The sequence below is a fragment of the Nerophis ophidion genome, linkage group LG08 (assembly GCF_033978795.1).
Source record: "Nerophis ophidion isolate RoL-2023_Sa linkage group LG08, RoL_Noph_v1.0, whole genome shotgun sequence".
NCBI classification, from domain to species: domain Eukaryota; kingdom Metazoa; phylum Chordata; class Actinopteri; order Syngnathiformes; family Syngnathidae; genus Nerophis; species Nerophis ophidion.
Window position 1 is genome coordinate 25,932,569 of NC_084618.1, and position 13,565 is coordinate 25,946,133.

General features: G+C 42.0%; 1 protein-coding gene across 1 annotated transcript in view; it reads right to left on the bottom strand.

Annotated features, from left to right (window-relative positions):
- The window catches only part of LOC133557554 (vesicle-fusing ATPase-like), a 63,210-nt gene that overhangs the window by 29,235 nt on the left and 20,410 nt on the right, over positions 1 to 13,565 (bottom strand). Inside the window, exons 8-9 of the mRNA XM_061908106.1 lie at positions 13,207 to 13,362; positions 412 to 611 (exon numbers count right to left, since the gene is read on the bottom strand). Of these exons, the coding sequence (XP_061764090.1) occupies positions 412 to 611; positions 13,207 to 13,362 (356 nt within the window). The remainder of the gene's footprint in view (positions 1 to 411; positions 612 to 13,206; positions 13,363 to 13,565) is intronic.

The window sequence follows — 13,565 nt, forward strand, 5'->3', positions numbered from 1 at the left end:
TTGATTGGCAACACTAAATTGGCCCTAGTGTGTGAATCTTGTCTATCTGTGCTGGCCCTGCGATGAGGGGGCGACTTGTCCAGGGTGTACGCCGCCTTCCGCCCGATTGTAGCTGAGATAGGCTCCAGCGACCCCCCACGAACCCAAAAAGGGACAAGCGGTAGAAAATGGATGGATGGATGACAGTTGTTTTGTTTTTTTAAACGGCCTGCATTGCAACTTTTTTTTGTTACATTTCACTTGTTTGCTCTTTTCTAATGTTTTTTTTCTTTGAAAGTAGTATTTTTAGACTGTTTCGCGGACTGTACAAAAATCAGCCGCGGGCAGCATTTTGGACGCCACTGCCTAAAGTGTTCCTCGATGTCTTGTTAAGATGAACATTTGAGATTGGGCGACAGCCAAAGACCTCACCCTCTTCTGTTCGTCCTCGGCGTCGGCAAACAGTTTGCGGATGTTGGCCTCTGACTCTCCCACGTACTTGTTGAGGATCTCGGGCCCGTTTACGATCTTAGGCTCGCAGGCGTTGAGCATCTTGCCGATCTGTCGCGCCATTAGTGTTTTACCGCAGCCGGGGGGGCCGTAGAGCAGGATGCCCTTGACATGCTTGCAGCCTGCAGACACACACACACACACACAAACTATTCAATCAGTTCTGTTACACAAGCTTATTGATGTTGTAGGAGGAGCTTGTTTAACCTTCAACATCCTATGGTGCCGAAACGCAGCGTCCATCTTTAAAACTTGGCTGCTCCTTACTAATGTGTGGTGTCACACTTTATCCCAATAAAACCTATGGTTCCAGCGTGTCAATGTTGCTTGTCGAGACTGAAACGTTGTACCTTTGCTTGCTTCGCCTTTCATACGCCTGTTTTTCATTTGTGCACATCTTTGTTTTTGTCTTACCTGCGTTTCTCTAATAATCAAAGTTTATTTTCTGCACTTGTCTGCTGTCACTGCGTCCCGGGGTCCATCCATACACCGAGACGTAACAAAAAAAATACAATGTAGTTTAATCAATTCTTAATATTATTATTTATTAATTTTAGTATAATTATTACACTAGTGCAGGAGTGTCAAACTTGTTAATATTGAGGGCCACTTCTCTGTTATGTCTGCCCTCAGTGGACCACACTGAATGACGTGGTGGGCTACCTTAAATGATGTGGAGGACCATGTTAAAAATGTGGCACGACACATTGAATGGTGTGGCAGACCAAGTTAAATGATGTGGCAGTTCACATTAAATGAAGTGGCGGATCACCTTAAAGAACGTGGAAGACTACTATAAATGATGCTGCGGACAACATTAAATGATGTGGAAAAGAACATTGAATAAAATGATAGGCCATCTTAATGATATGGAAAACAACAATGAATAAAATGACAGGCCACATTAAATGATGTGGCAGACTACATTGAATGACATTGCAGACCATATTGAATGGTGAGGCAGACCACATTGAATATTGTGACGGGCCACATTAAATGAAGTAGCAGACTACTATAAATGATGTAGAGGACCACGATATTAATGTGTTAGATCATATTAAAAGACATTGCAGACCACTTTAAATGATGTGACTGACCATATTAAATGACGTGGCGGGCCACATTAAATGATGCGGCGGACCACATTAAAGAATGTACAACACTACAATCAATGATGCTGCAAACCCAGTTAAAAGATGTGGAAGACAACATTGAATAAAATTACGGCCCATTTAAGTGATGCGGCAGACTACATTAAATAAAATGACAGGCCACAATAATTGAATTGGCAGACTACTGTATATTGCATTAAAATTGCAGACCATATTGAATGGTGAGTCGGACCACATTGAATATTGTGACAAGCCACTTTAATGATGTGGTAGACTACATTGAATGATATTGCAGACCATACTGAATTGTGAGACTGACCACATTGAATATTGTGACAGGCCACATTAAATGAAGTGGCAGACTACTTTAAAGTGACATAGCGGACCACTTTAATAATGTGGCAGACACTATTATAATGTGGCCGACCACGTTAAAAGACGTTCCAGACCATATTGAATGGTGAGGCAGACCACATGGAATATTGTGACAAGCCACGTTAAATGAATTGGCAGACTACTTTAAATGAGATAGCGGACCACTTTAATAATGTGGCAGATCATGTTAAAAGACATTGCAGACCACAATGAATGATGTGGCTGACAACATTGGTTGATGTGGCAGACCATGTTGAATATTGTGGCAGACCACAATGAATGATGTGGCAGACCACGTTGAATATTGTGGCAGACCACAATGACTGATGTGGCAGACCACAATGAATGATGTGGCAGACAACATGGGTTGATGTGGCAGACCATGTTGAATATTGTGGCATACCACAATGAATGATGTGGCAGACCACATTTATTGATGAGGCAGACTATGTTGAATATTGTGGTAGACCACAATGAATGATGTTGAAGACCACGTTGAATATTGTGGCAGACCACAATGAATGATGTGGCAGACCACATTTATTGATGTGGCAGACCATGTTGAATATTGTGGCAGACCACGATGAATGATGTGGCAGACCACAATGAATGACGTGGCAGACCACAATGAATGACGTGGCAGACCCCAAAGAATGATGTTGCAGACCAAAATGAATGACGTGGCAGACCACGTTGAATATTGTGGCAGACCACGTTGAATATTGTAGCAGACCACGTTGAATATTGCGGCAGACCACAATGAATGATGTGGCAGACCACATTTATTGATGAGGCAGACTATGTTGAATATTGTGGTAGACCACAATGAATGATGTTGAAGACCACGTTGAATATTGTGGCAGACCACAATGAATGACGTGGCAGACCACATTTATTGATGTGGCAGACACATCAATAAATGGTTGAGTATTGTGGCAGACCACAATGAATGATGGGGCAGACCACAATGAATGATGTTGCAGACCACAATGAATGATGTGGCAGACCACAATGAATGATGTGGCAGACCACAATGGATAATGTGGCAGACCACAATGAATGATGTGGCAGACCACAATGAATGATGTGGCAGACCACAATGAATGATGTGGCAGACCACAATGAATGATGTGACAGACCAAAATGAATGACGTGGCAGACCACGTTGAATATTGTGGCAGACCACGTTGAATATTGTGGCAGACCACAATGAATGATGTGGCAGACCACATTTATTGATGAGGCAGACTATGTTGAATATTGTGGTAGACCACAATGAATGATGTTGAAGACCACGTTGAATATTGTGGCAGACCACAATGAATGATGTGGCAGACCACATTTATTGATGTGGCAGACACATCAATAAATGGTTGAGTATTGTGGCAGACCACAATGAATGATGGGGCAGACCACAATGAATGATGTTGCAGACCACAATGAATGATGTGGCAGACCACAATGAATGATGTGGCAGACCACAATGAATGATGTGGCAGACCACAATGAATGATGTGGCAGACCACAATGAATGATGTGGCAGACCACAATGAATGATGTGGCAGACCACAATGAATGATGTGGCAGACCACAATGAATGATGTGGCAGACCACAATGAATGATGTGGCAGACCACAATGAATGATGTGGCAGACCACAATGAATGATGTTGCAGACCACGATGAATGATGTGGCAGACCACGTTGAATGATGTGGCAGACCACGTTGAATATTGTGCCAGACCACGTTGAATATTGTGGCAGACCACAATGAATGATGTTACAGACCACGTTGAATGACGTTACAGACCACGTTGAATGATGTGGCAGACCACATTGAATGATGTGGCAGACCACGTTGAATGATGTGGCAGACCACAGTGAATGATGTGGCAGACCACAGTGAATGATGTGGCAGACCACAGTGAATGATGTGGCAGACCACGTTGAATATTGTGGCAGACCACAATGAATAACGTGGCAGACCACAATGAATAACGTGGCAGACCACGTTGAATATTGTGGCAGACCACAATGAATGATGTGGCAGACCACAGTGAATGATGTGGCAGACCACAGTGAATGATGTGGCAGACCACAATGAATGATGTGGCAGACCACGTTGAATATTGTGGCAGACCACAATGAATAACGTGGCAGACCACGTTGAATATTGTGGCAGACCACAATAATGATGTGGCAGACCACAATGAATGATGTGGCAGACCACAATGAATGACGTGGCAGACCACGTTGAATATTGTGGCAGACCACGTTGAATATTGTGGCAGACCACAATGAATGATGTTGCAGACCACAATGAATGATGTGGCAGACCACAATGAATGACGTGGCAGACAACAGTGAATGATGTGGCAGACCACAATGAATGATGTTGCAGACCACAGTGAATGATGTGGCAGACCACAGTGAATGATGTGGCAGACCACAATGAATGACGTGGCAGACCACAATGAATGACGTGGCAGACAACAGTGAATGATGTGGCAGACCACAGTGAATGATGTGGCAGACCACAATGAATGACGTGGCAGACCACAGTGAATGATGTGGCAGACCACAGTGAATGATGTTGCAGACCACAGTGAATGATGTGGCAGACCACAGTGAATGATGTTGCAGACAACAGTGAATGATGTTGCAGACCACAGTGAATGATGTGGCAGACCACAGTGAATGATGTGGCAGACCACAATGAATGACGTGGCAGACCACAATGAATGACGTGGCAGACCACAATGAATGACGTGGCAGACCACAATGAATGACGTGGCAGACCACAATGAATGACGTGGCAGACCACATTTATTGATGTGGCAGACCACATTTATTGATGTGGCAGACCATGTTGAATGATGTGGCAGACCACAATGAATGATGTGGCAAACCACATTTATTGTTGCAGACCATGTTGAATATTGTGGCAGACCATGTTGAATATTGTGGCAGACCACAATAAATGATGTGGCAAACCACAATGAATGATGTGGCAAACCACAATGAATGATGTGGCAGACCACAGTGAATGATGTGGCAGACCACAGTAAAAGATGTGGCAGACCACAGTGAATGACGTGGCAGACCACAATGAATGATGTGGCAGACCACAATGAATGATGTGGCAGACCACAATGAATGACGTGGCAGACCACATTGAATGATGTGGCAGACCACAGTGAATGATGTGACAGACCACAGTGAATGATGTGGCAGACCACAATGAATGATGTGGCAGAGCATGTTGAATATTGTGGCAGACCACAATGAATGATGTGGCAGACCACAATGAATGATTTGCCAAACAACATTGAATAAAGTGGCAGGCCACCTTAAATGTCGTGGCGGACCACATTGAATATTGTTACAAGACAATTTAAATCACGTTAAATAACGTAGAAGACCACGTTGAATGATGTGGCAAACCGCATTGAATAAAGTGGCGGGCCACTATAATGATGAGGAGGACCGTTTTAAATCAGGTTGCAGACCACAGTAAATGATGTGGCGTGCCAAATAAAAAGATGTAGCAGGCTGAATCTGTCCTGCGGGCTTTGAATTTGACACATGTGCACGAGGGCTTCAGCACAAATCTTGCCATATCGTGCAAAAGAGTGGACATATGGTCATCAAACACCATGTGCAAACCCCGTTTTCAGATGAGTTGGGAAATTGTGTTAGATTTAAATATAAACGGAATACAATGATTTGTAAAACATTTTCAACCCATACTCAGTTGAATATGCTACAAAGACAACATATTTGATGTTCAAACTGATAAACTTTTTTTTTTTGCAAATAATCATTAACTTTAGAATTTCATGCCAGCAACACGTGACAAAGAAGTTGGGAAAGGTGGCAATAAATACTGATAAAGTTGAGGAATGCTCATCAAACACTTATTTGGAACATCCTACAGGTGTGCAGGCTAATTGGGAACAGTTGGGTGCCATTTTTGGGTATAAAAGCAGCTTCCATGAAATGCTAAGTAATTCACAAACATGGATGGGGCGAGGGTCACCACTTTGTAAGCAAATTGTCGAACAGTTTTGGAACAACATTTCTCATCGAGTTATTGCAAGGAATTTAGGGATTTTACCATCTGCGGTCCATAAAATCATTAAAAGGTTCAGAGAATCTGGAGAAATCACTGCATGTAAGCGACGATATTACGGACCTTAGACCCCTCAGGCGGTACTGCATCAAAAACAGACACCAGTGTGTAAAGGATATCACCACATGGGCTCAGGAACACTTCATAAAACCACTGTCAGTAACTAAAGTTGGTCGCTACATTTGTTAGTGCAAGTTAAAACACTACTATGCAAAGCAAAACCCATTTATCAACAACACCCAGAAATGCCGCCAATTTCGCTGGGCCCAAGCTCATCTAAGATGGACTGATGCAAAGTGGAAAAGTGTTCTGTGATCTGACGAGTCCACATTTCAAATTATGTTTTGAAACTGTGGACATGGTGTCCTCTGGAACAAAGATGAAAATAACCATCCGGATTGTTGTAGGTGCAATGTTCAAAAGCCAGCATCTGTGATGGTATGGGGGTGTATTAGTGCCCAAGGCATTGGTAACTTACACATCTGTGAAGGCACCATTAATGTTGAATGGTCCATACAGGTTTTGGAGCAACATATGTTGTCATCCAAGCAACGTTATCATGGACGCCCCTGTTTATTTCAGCAAGACAATGCCAAGCCACATATTATAACAGCGTTGCTTCGTAGTAAAAGAGTGTGGGTACTTTCCTGGCCTGTCTGCAGTCCAGACCTGTCTCCCATCGAAAATGTGTGGCGCATTATGGAGCGTAAAATACGAAAGCGGAGACGCCGGACTGTTGAATGTCTGAAGGTCTACATAAAACAAGAATGGGAAAGAATTCCACTTTCAAAGCTTCAACAAATAGTTTCCTCAGTTCCCAAACGTTTATTGAGTGTTGTTAAAAGAAAAGGTGATGTAACACAGTGGTTAACATGCCCTTTCCCAACTACTTTGACATGTGTTGCAGCCATGAAATTCCAAGTTCATTATTATTTGCAAAAAAAAAAGTTTATGAGTTTGAACATCAAATATGTTGTCTTTGTAGCATATTCAACTGAATATGTGTTGAAAATGATTTGCAAATCATTGTATTCCGTTTATATTTATATCTAACACAATTTCCCAACTCATATGGAAACGGGGTTTGTAGAAGAACAGTGTTTTTCAACCATTTTTGAGCCAAGGCAAATTTTTTGCGTTGAAAAAGTGCGGAGGCACACCACCAGGATATGAATTTTAGGCATAACCAAGCATGTATCAATATAGCTCTTGTCTCAAAGTAGATGTACTGTCACCACCTGTCACATCACGCTGTGACTTATTTGGACTTGTTTGCTGTTTTCCTGTGTGTAGTCTTTTACTTCTTGTCTTGCGCTCCTATTTTAGTGGATTTTTCTCTTTTTTTGGTATTTTCCTGTTGCAGTTCCATGTCTTTCTTTGAGCGATATTTCCCACATCTACTTTGTTTTAGCAATCAAGAATATTTCAGTTGTTTTTATCCTTCCTTGTGGGGACATTGTCTGTTGTCGTGTCATGTTTGGGCGGACATTTTGGACGGCGTCTTTGCTCCACAGTAAGTCTTTACTGTCGTCCAGCATTCTGTTTTTGTTGACCTTGTAGCCAGTTTAGTTTTAGTTTCGTTCTGCATAGCCTTCCCTAAGCTTCATTGCATTTTCTTAGGGGCACTCGCCTTTTGTTTATTTTTGGTTTAAGCATTGGATACCCTTTTACCTGAACACTGCCTCCCGCTGTTTTCGACATCTACAAAGCAATTAGCTACCGGCTGCCACCTACTGATATGGAAGAGTATTACACGGTTACTCTGCCGAGCTGTAGACAGCACCGACACATCATTTGCAGACTATAAGTGCAAAAAATATTTTAACCCAAATACCGTATTTTTTGGACTATAAGTCGCAGTTTTTTTCATAATTTGGCCGGGGGTGCGACTCATACTCAGGAGCGACTTATGTGTGAAATTATTAACACATTACCGTAAAATAGCAAATATCATTATTTACCTCATTCACGTAAGAGACTATCAATCAATCAATCAATCAATGTTTATTTATATAGCCCTAAATCACAAATGTCTCAAAGGACTGTACAAACCATTACGACTACGACATCCTCGGAAGAACCCACAAAAGGGCAAGGAAAACTCACACCCAGTGGGCAGGGAGAATTCACATCCAGTGGGACGCCAGTGACAATGCTGACTATGAGAAACCTTGGAGAGGACCTCAGATGTGGGCAACGCCCCCCCCCTAGAGTCAACGTACACTTATTCAGCCTGTTGTTCACTATTCTTTATTTTAAATTGCCTTTCAAATGTCTATTCTTGGTGTTGAGTTTTATCAAATAAATTTCCCCCCAAAATGTGACTTATACTCCAGTGCGACTTATATATGTTTTTTCTTTTCTTTATTGTGCATTTTCGGCAGGTGCGACTTATTCTCCGTAACGATTTATACTCCGTAAAATACGGTAGGTGAAATTACATAATCTCCCACTGCACACCAGACTGTATCTCACGGCACACTAGTGGTCTAAAAACACTGATGTAGAAGCAGGGTTTCCCACACATTCATTTATTTGTGGCGGCCCACCACGAAAGAATTACGACCGCCACAAAAAACGTTTTTAAAAATCAATTTTTTTTAAAAAAATGTTCCCGGCTTTTGACTCACTCGATCGCTCATAAAAGCAATGGGACTCTGTCTGTGAATGGAGCTTGTAGTTACATATGATATAAATATGTAAATATTATATAAATATGTATATAAATATGTACATAAAGTGTTGTAATTATATTACAACTGCGTTCTTCTTGGTCATCGCCGCCACCGCTGCCCCCCCTACTGCCGCGCCACGACCACACCACCACAAATAGATGCCTGACCTGTGGGAAACACTGAGAAAACACACTGGCCAGGGGCCATTTTGGTTTCCAGGTCCCATTTTGGGGGGGGGAATTGGGATGGTTGTGAACCAGTTTGTCTTCCAATGAAAAATGTGTTTATTTTTTCCGTAGAAAGTATTGCGGGCCAATAAACAACGAGCTATGGGCCGCAAATGGCCCCAGGCTCACAACTTGGGACACCCCTGCAGAGACCATCCACACAAGTCAAAAAGTCACGGGCGTGTCGTGACGTGTGTTTTCATCAGGGCCCTTTTGCACCTGCCAGATGACATTTGGGCCGCACTAACTGAGAGGCCACCCTGATAAACATCTCGGCTGCCATTTGGGACTGCTGAGGGAGGAGCGGCCAGGTGGGGAGCCAAGTCCGGTTCCAGAGTCTGGAACCAACACCCAAACTGTGCCTGGCCCCCCTTGTCAGCACCTGTGCTCAGCCAATTAGATCTTTACCTTTAGCCAGACGTGCTATCGGGGTTCGCCATCGCAGACGCAGAAAGGTCATCGGTGTGTGAGTGTTTGTGTGTGTGTGTGTGTGAGAGAGTGACGTCAAATCAGGTGTGTATTCTGCAAAGTTCCCTCAGGGCCTGCTGGGCTGAGTCACCCATACGTGTGATCCATGTGACACATGTCAGCGGTGTGTCACTGCAGGCTCGCACGCTAGCCTGCGTGCTAAGCGCAGATTGTGACGTCCTCAGAGTCTCTTCAAAGGATTTATACGCCAGATTAATGTCTTCAACCATCAGATGCTGGCGGCAGTAACTTTTTGGACGTGTTTGAAATCAACGTGGTTGCATTTATGTGGCGATTTAAAAAGATTATGGCAAAAATAAATAATTTTGGTTTATATTGAAACTTTGAACTTAACTTTAACCTTTTAAGCCCCAAGCTGTTTGTTTACATGTTTTTTTCTTATTTCTCTTTGCTATTTGGGCTTATTGGACCCTAATTACAATCAAAACTAAAAATCATCTTTTGATATGATGTACTTAGTCCATAGGTACAAAAACATGTACTTCATGTTTAGTGACATGCTAATTGTTATTTTTCCAAATTCCATTATATGCTATAATCTTCTGACACCACCAGATGGCAGTATAAGTGTCCACATAAGCGGCCATAAGACCCCAATTCAGTAGTGTACATAATTTTGGAAATAAGAGCTAAAAGGTGCTGTCCACGCATGTGGCCACTAAGGCCTTTAGAGCAGACCTGGGCAAATTAAGGCCCGGGGGCCACATGCGGCCTGTTAAGCTTTTCAATCCGGCCCGCCGGACATTCCCAAATAATTTTTTTAGATCTTTAAGATGGAAAGTGTAGCTGCCATTATGATGTGCAGTGATGTTTTCCAATGACCGTAAGTCTTAAACTATACAAAGTATCTCAATGGTTGGCATCTGCGCTTATGGATGATATACCAGTTACTATGGTAAACTAATTAGTTACTAAGGTAATCTGCGTCACTGCAGCTCAGACAAGGCACCAAGCAGTGTGGGTGGGGAGCGTTTCCACAGACGCGGAAGGAGCTTCTCACAACAAAGTTCTAAAGCTTAGTGATATCAGATTGTAGGCGGGTTTATTTTGTACCCTTTGCGTCCACATTTCACTGTTTGTTGCATTTTTGTTGCGTTTCACTTGATTGTAAAATATGTCGATCGAAAGGGGGTGTGACATTCATATTTTGTCATTATTCAGTGTTTTATCGTTCATAGAAAAATGTAAAATTCCATTATGTTTTTTAAGGTGGTCTGCCGTAACATTTTTAGCATTCAATCAGACATTATTGTGATGTTTAGTATTAGTGCCCCTAAATCCAATCCAATCCACTTTATTTATATAGCACATTTAAACAACAATAACGTTTCCAAAGTGCTGCACAGCCATGTTAAAAACAATATTATGCTCCACCAATGACTGAATAAAACAAAAAATAAATAAAAATAAAACCAATAAAAACAATATAAAAACAAATATGATTAAAAACTATTTTAAAAGGGTAAAATCAATTAAAACAGTAAAATAAAAATCAAAGTGTATAAAAAACACAGAGGGCAACAGAGGACAGAGGACCACACAACTCACGTAGTATTAAAAGCCAAAGAATAAAAGTGGGTCTTAAGACGAGACTTAAAACACTCCACTGTGGAAGCAGTTTGAACATGGAGCGGCAGAGTGTTCCAGAGCTTAGGGCCGACCACAGAGAAGGCCCTGTCTCCCCTGGTCTTAAGTCTGGTCTAGGGCACCACGAGCTGGAGCTGGCTCTCGGACCTCAGAGCGCGCGCAGCAGTGTAAATTTGGATGAGGTCCGAGATATATTGAGGTGCCAGTCCATATAAAGATTTAAAAACAAACAGCAATGTTTTAAAATCAATTCTAAAATGAACAGGGAGCCAGTGCAAACTCTGAAGAATTGGGGTTATATGCTGGCTAAAAATAGATATTCCGGCCCCCAGACACATTTTTTTCTCTAAATGTGGCCCCTGAGTCAAAATAATTGCTCAGGCCTGTTTTAGAGGTTAAAAAATGATTTATAAGAACAACAGGTATAACTTACTAACACATACACAAAAAAATCACAAGCAGAGTGAGCTAAAAAAATGTTTTAAAAAGCTAGCATGCTAAAAGTACTATGCTACCATGCTAACAAAAGCATGCTTACAGTTAGCATTTTTGAAATACCAAAATATGTGACAATGTATACCTGCTAAACTAGCTTAAACAAAATTCTAGCATTCTAATGTTAGCATTCAAAAATGCTAACTGTAACATATGTCAAGTACTAAAATATATTAATCTGAGGTGTGTACCTGAAAATGTGTTTAAAATGCTAGCCTATCTTTAGCATGCATCAAGGTGTGTACCTATAAAATCAGCTACAATAAAAGCTGGCATACTAACAGGTATTATTTGTCAAGTAACAAAATATTTGGAGCTGAGGTGTATACCTGGAAAATTAGCTGGAAAAAAAAATCTAGCATGGAACATTAGAATGCTAATTATTGTGCCGCGGGCCGATAAAAAAATGTAGCCCCGTGCCGCACTTTGCACACCTAGACCACAAACAAAAACCAGGTCAATTATTTGGCAAACATAAAATATTTTTGGGAAAACTGGACCACACAAAAAGTAAGGGCGTCTGAAAAATGAAGTAGCACAACAGATAGTGTCAATTAACAACAAACATAAACAGAATGAGCTAAAAAAAAAAAAAAAAGCTAGCATGCTAACAGTACTATGCTACCACGTTAACAATAGCATGCTTACAGTTATCATTTGGGCCGATAAAAAATGTAGCCCCGTGCCGCACTTTGGACACCTAGACCACATACAAAAACCAGGTCAATTATTTGGCAAACATAAAATGATTTGTTGAAAACTGGACCACACAAAAAGTAAGGGTGTCTAAAAAGCAAAGTAGCACAACAGATAGCGTCAATTAACAACAAACATAAACAGAATGAGCTAATAAAAAGCTAGCATGCTAACAGTACTATGCTACCATGCTAACAATAGCATGCTTACAGTTATCATTTGGGCCGGTAAAAAATGTAGCTTCGGGCCGCACTTTTGAATGCCAGGTTGATATTTTGGCAAAAAAACATATTTTTCCGAAAACCAGGCCGCACAAAAAGAGGGGAGTTTGAAAAGTGAGGTAGCACAACAAATATCGCTCCAGTACATTCAAGGTCCATTCATACTTGCCAACCTTGAGACCTCCAAATTCGGGAAATAGGGGGCGGGGAGGTTTGGTGGTAGCGGGGGTGTATATTGTAGCGTCCCGGAAGAGCTTGTGCTGCAAGGGGTTCTGGGTATTTGTTTTGTTGCGTTTGCTGTGTTACGGTGCGGATGTTCTTCCGAAATGTGTTTGTCATTCTTGTTTGGTGTGGGTTCATAGTGTGGCGCATATTTGTTACAGTGTTAAAGTTGTTTATATGGCCACCCTCAGTGTGACCTGTATGGCTGTTGACAAAGTATGCGTTGCATTCACTTGTGTGTGTGTGTATAAGCCGCATGTATTATGTGACTGGGCCGACATGCTGTATGTACGAAAAGAAAGCGGACGTGGCGACAGGTCGTAGAGGACGCTAAAGGCAGTGCCTTTAAGGCACGCCCCCTATATTGTTGTCTGGGTGGAAATCGGGAGAAATTCGGGAGAATGGTTGCCCCGGGGAACTGAAATTCGGGAGTCTCCCGGGAAAAATCGGGAGGGTTGGCAAGTATGGGTCCATTACTGTAACTCACCCATCTGTTCCACGATGTCTGTAGGGAAGACTCGAGAGGCGAAGGCTCGTCGGAAGATGTCCGAAAACTCCTTGTCAAGGCCTCCGATGCCTATTTTCTCAAAGTTCCAGTCCGGGCTGATGATGGACTGGCGAGACTCTCTGGTCTTTGACTTGCCTGCAAATACGCCATCATTCAGGCAAAAAAACAACAACAAATTGTTCAGCTAATTGTGCGGTCTGGATGAGCCTCATTCAAATGGCATATTTCATGAAATCTGTAGCGATATTAAACAATAGCCAAAGTCGCCTACTCATCATAAAGTTCACATAGCAACAAGTGGAGCCAGTAAAAGTGCAGACAAACAAACCTCCTTAGCG